We start from the raw sequence: 5,351 nt of genomic DNA, 5'->3' as shown, positions 1-5,351 counted from the left end.
CAGCAAATAAGCTGCTCCCCATTCTCTTCTCCTCTCTCTGCTCCTGCCGCCTTTCCCTGGGTTTCTGAAATAGCCTCAGGCCCAACTCTGACAAGTTCTTAAAAACCCAGATCAAGTCAAAGTTCCCTATGGCTCTTTCCCTGACCACCCAGCCAGAATTGCTCTTCCTCTGCTGAAGTCTCCAGTACTTGTCTCTGTTGCTTTTCGGGCAGTTGGCAGAGACTGCTGCCTTGGATTGGAATGGATACTACACATGTGCATATTTTATGTTCATTGGACTGCCATCTCCTAAAGGGTAGGGACTGTGTTCTCCGCTCCCCCCGCCCCGGACTTCACAAACCACTGCAGCACATTGTAAAGAGGCAGTAAGCACAGGAAGAGGTGTGTCAGTGTGTTCTAGGTGTAGAAGACAAAGCTGAGTTTCAAGCCCAAGGGTATCCTGGCAACAGGAAGAGGATGTGGAGGCAGCAAACTCCAAGTGCACAGGCCAGTGTCAGTGCCGAGAGAGACAAATAAGCTGGACAAGGACAATGAGTCAAGTCAGTGACCAGGGCCTTTTAGCAAGTTGGGATCAAAATCTACAAGCAGGTTTACATGAGAAGGTCATGACTGTAACCTGAGACATGCTCTGCTGGATTTTGGCAGGCAGGGGTTGACAGGTGTGCGATGGGAGCCAGGCAGAAGCTGGGTTCACCTCCCAGTTCTTCAGGTAGTGAGAACAGCTGCTGATAGCAGGGGCCAGCCTCGCTGCCAGTCTGAACAACTCTACCCTGAGCACCTCATTCCAGAGAATCTGTGGCTTCCTACTCCGATTTGTCCCTGCCGGCGATGCTGTGTGAGTGGTTAGCCCATGACTAAGCTAAAGGTCATAGGGTAGCTTTCAGGAGGTCAAGGAGGCTCAGTACAGGAAGGCCACAGGGCAGACCATGAGTTGCAAGTGTAATCTGGTTCTTCTGCTAGTCTTGGTACGTCATGCTCCCTGCCAGAGGCTGGAGGATGTTTCCCATGGCCTCATAAAATTTGTGGAGCTCCTCTACCTAGTGATCCTTATTGCCCTTTTCCTGAGAACTCGTGCAGACCTTTCACTGTGGTGGGTTGTTATAGATTCCAGGACTCTGCCGTCTACCCTGAGCTCCAGCAGCCTGCTGTGTCCTGGTGAGTGGCTAGTTCTGGTGCCAGTGTTACCCATGAGGGCTCCAGCCAGAGGACTGGGTGTAGGACCCCATCTTGTACCTCTGGAATGTCCTTGAGTAGGTCAGAGCCTGCTCGCATGAATCTGGGGAAGCCTGAGAACCTGGCTCTGCCTCTGTAGTGGGAGGGGAAGTGAAGAGGGGTAGTACTGTCTGAACTGCTTTGTTTTCTCAATGGCTAAGCCCCTTCCTGCTCATTGACTTTGAGAACAGCTCCATCCTTTTCAGCCCCTTCCTGGCCCTCTCCCACTCCTCCAGCTGTCATTATTCTGGGACATTACTTCCCAAACCCCAAACCTGACAGGGGTTTAGAATCACCTGGATGCTTTAAAAAATAAAAAAAAGTTCTTAGTCCTTACCTCTGAAAATTTTCTTTAACTAGGTGTGGATGGGGCCTGGGAATCTGGCATTTTTGTACATCTATACATTAAAAAAAAAAAATGCTGGAAGGATGAATGATGGAATTACTAAGTTACTGAGTAATTTTTACTTTCTTCTTTGTCCAACTCTGTGCTTTTTGGATTTTCAACAGTGATCATATATTACTTTAGAAATCAGAGAAAGAATACCAGTTGCTGTCAAGTTGACCCTACAGAGTAGAACTGTGCTCCATAGGGTTTTCAGTGGCTGATTTTTTGGAAATAGATCACCAGGCCTTTCTTCCAAGGCACCTCTGGGTTAACTTGAACCTCCAACCTTTAGGTTAGCAGACGATCGTGTTAACTGTTTACATCACCCAGAGAAAGAATGGATGTCATTAAAAATGCAAAAACCAGATCATGAAGTTATCAATCACTTTCAGAAAACATTAAACACACACACACACACAAAACCAAACCCCTTGCCATCGAGTTGTTTCCAACACATGACAACTCCATTAACTCTCTTAAATTTGTTGCTCTTTTTTGCAGGGGGACTTGATCTCATCTTCATGCCGGGTCTTGGGTTTGACAAACATGGCAACCGCTTGGGGAGGGGGAAGGGCTACTATGACACCTACCTGAAGCGCTGTCTGCAGCAGCAGGAAGTGAAGCCCTACACCATGGCCTTGGCTTTCAAAGAACAGATCTGCCTCCAGGTCCCAGTGGATGAAAGTGACATGAAGGTAGACGAAGTTCTTTATGAAGACTCATCAACATCTTAAGTCCAGATGACTACAGGCAAATAATAATCAATGTTTTGTACCAGAAAAAACCAAAATATATGTATTTTCCCTTGTCAAAAAACAATTGAAATTGCACACTTATGTGGATATGGACAGCATTTTTTTAAGTGTAATTATAAAATATCTAACATAAAACCATCTTTAAAAAGCAATAGAAGTGTGAATGGTAGAATATTAATTAAAATGGAGGATATCACTATATGATTTTCAACTTAACTTCCTGGTGTTAATGTGACAAGTTGATCTTTCTGCTTTGCAGTTTAAGTTAAATATTTATGAGGAACTGTGCTCTGACTCAGAGTGTGAGCGGAAGTTAAGCCCATTGGGAGAAGACACTGAATTTCATTATGTCCTGTTGTGGGCTTGGCCAGTCTGTGGCAGGCATATGGAGACTCAGCCATTACTAATTGACTTGTTGATATTTGCTTTGGGTACAGAGTTCCCGCAAAATATTGTATCACCTCACCATGACTTCATTTATTCACCCTGAATTTTATGCTTGACACTTTATAGCTTTTGATGGTTAATTGACTGAAACCTTTTATGATTTAAATACTTTAATTCACCTGATTGGTTCCCACCTCTGTCATTTTGTATGTAGCCACTTAACGAATTTAAGGTCTGATACCCTATAAGTTAGAAATTACTTCTGTTTATTTGTCGTTTCTCCTTTGAAAATGAAATTTGCTGTGGGTTGAAAGTTGGCAGATGGCATCACAGCTAGGGAGCTGTGATTTTGTGGGAGGAGGATTTGGTTATAACCAGAAACCCAGGAGTCTTCTAGATGCAGCTCTCACTCACACTCTATGTCCAGCTTGTCACCGGGTCCTGTTGATTTTACCTCTGAAATGCCTCTTACATCTGTTCTCTCCTTCCTATCGTCTTGTCACTCCTTTGTTCAGGCTCAGCATTTCTGTGCTGAACTGGGTAAGAGCCTCATATCGGATTTTCTTGCCTTTAGTTTTGCCCCTTCCAAATTATTTCTGAAACCAAAAAAAAAGTCAAACCTGTTACTGTTGAGTCGATTTCCAACTCATAGCGATTGTGTGGGAGAGAGTAGAACTGCCACATAGGGTTTCTAAGGAGTGGCTGTTGGATTCGAACTGCTGACCTTTTGGTTAGCAGCTGAGCTCTTAACCACTCTGCCACCAGGGCTCCAAATTACTTCTCAAACCACAGTCAAAGTGATCTGATAAAGCACAAATCTAATTGTGAACCACTCGTGATTGGAATCTTTTGGAGTTTACTGAGTAAGGGCCAAATGCCTTCCCTGTGTACAAGCTCTTTAAGATTCACACCTGTTGTTCTCTAGCCTCTTCCCTCCCCACCCGTGTATTCTCCCTACGCACTACTTCTACAAATGTACATGTAGTTCTGAGCATTCGTGCTGCTTTTCCCCTCTGTACTCTGTAAGCATCCTTTTTCCTCTGTTTGAAATGCTCTTTCCTCATTTGTTCATCTGGAAAACTCCTGTTTATCCTTTGATACTCAGCTCCAGTGTCACCTCTTCTCCAAAGTCTTCCCTTGCTTTCCCAGGCAGAGGTGTCCTGGGAATTGTCTTCCTTATCATATTGCCCTGTGTGTCAGTTATTAGTTGACATGACTGTCCCCTTCACCAGACTGTGAGCTCCAAAGAGCAGGGATGATCTTTATACTTCTAATACTTAGTAGACATCTAGGCATATAGTGGGTGTTCACCACATTTTTTTTTGAATGAACTCGTTGAATACACTTACAAGTGTTTGTTTTAAAACACAAATCCATTATTCTTTGGATAATAACATTTGATTTGATGTTTTATGTACAAAAGTAAAAACACTTTAAAAATGTCAGTTGGGCTAAAATTGGACTTGCACAGTATAGTATATACACTGAAAAATGGGAGGGAAACAGGCTTTCTACAAGCTATGCAATTACATTACGATACTGGTCAAAATTCTTGTTAAGTGTTATTTCAATCATAAGGTTAAAGTGAATGTTAATATAGCTGACATGACTATTTGTCTGAAATAGTTAAAACAGTAAAATTTCTGAGGTGCTGCAGGTCTGGAAACCTTAGCACTGCTGCCAGCAAGTATGCTAGTGCACAGACTTAAACTGAGGTTATAAGCTGTTCTACCAAGGGGGAGAGCATTTGAAAACCACTCTCTCCACCCCTAAAGTGCAGATAGAGTGCAAGGTTGACTGGCCAGAAAACCCAGGGTGCCGAGATTCAGGAGAGTCTGAGGGCTGCAGAATCTCTCACCTGAAAAGAGAACCATTCCCTGGTCACCAGTAAAGGTCAGTGGTCATTGTGCAAAGGGCATTAAACCCATTGCCGCCAAGTCAGTTCCAACTCATAGGAACCCTATAGGACAGAGTAGAACTGCCCCATAGGGTTGCCATGACTCTAGTCTTTATGAAAGTAGACTGCCACATCTTTCTCCCACAGAGCAGTTGGTGGGTTTGAACTGCTGACCTTTTGGGTAGCAGCCAAGCACTTAACCACTGTGCCACTTCCCTGATGATGCAGGTGATGAGGATGCTGTAACTGATCAGGGAGTAAGCAGAATCTGAGGACAATGCCCTTGAACCCAGGAAGTGAACACTCTGGTGTAGGTCAACATAAAGCAAGAATAACATGGGTCTCAGGTGAGGGGACAATCCAGGTAAAAGGGAAATAGCAACTAGATCTGAACAGAAACAATTCTTGGTTAAGGGATTTTACCAGTTTTTAGTATTGGGGAATTGGAAATACATCAGAGCCCCAATATATGTCTTTTATGTTTGCTGTATATTCTATAGGCCTATCCTTAATTTAAGTAGAAGGTAAAGTATATAAAGTTCTAGTCCATCTAACGTATTATTAAGAACAGTGTATGTTTAATGACAGAGATCTTCTAAGAGATTGATAAATATGTGTAGGCATGGGTGGTTTGATGCAAAACCTCAGTTCCTAGTCCTAGCTCCTAGTTCCTTTTATTTTTTCCTTGAACAGATCATTAAAATTCAGTTAT

At 43.3% G+C, this 5,351-nt stretch overlaps 1 protein-coding gene across 2 annotated transcripts in view; it reads left to right on the top strand.

Annotated features, from left to right (window-relative positions):
- The window catches only part of MTHFS (methenyltetrahydrofolate synthetase), a 50,427-nt gene extending 47,924 nt beyond the window's left edge, over window positions 1–2,503 (top strand). The window contains exon 2 of one of the 2 annotated variants that reach the window (XM_004387488.3): window positions 2,102–2,503. In XM_004387488.3, the coding sequence (XP_004387545.1) occupies window positions 2,102–2,334 (233 nt within the window). In that variant the 3' untranslated portion in view covers window positions 2,335–2,503. The remainder of the gene's footprint in view (window positions 1–2,101) is intronic. The other variant, XM_023741670.1, reaches the window with a different exon arrangement.
- Window positions 2,504–5,351: the final 2,848 nt, after the last annotated feature.

Source organism: Trichechus manatus, unplaced genomic scaffold (genome assembly GCF_000243295.1).
Source record: "Trichechus manatus latirostris isolate Lorelei unplaced genomic scaffold, TriManLat1.0 scaffold00186, whole genome shotgun sequence".
NCBI classification, from domain to species: domain Eukaryota; kingdom Metazoa; phylum Chordata; class Mammalia; order Sirenia; family Trichechidae; genus Trichechus; species Trichechus manatus.
Note: the sequence above shows the minus strand (reverse complement) of the source record. Positions and strands in the feature narration are given on the sequence as shown.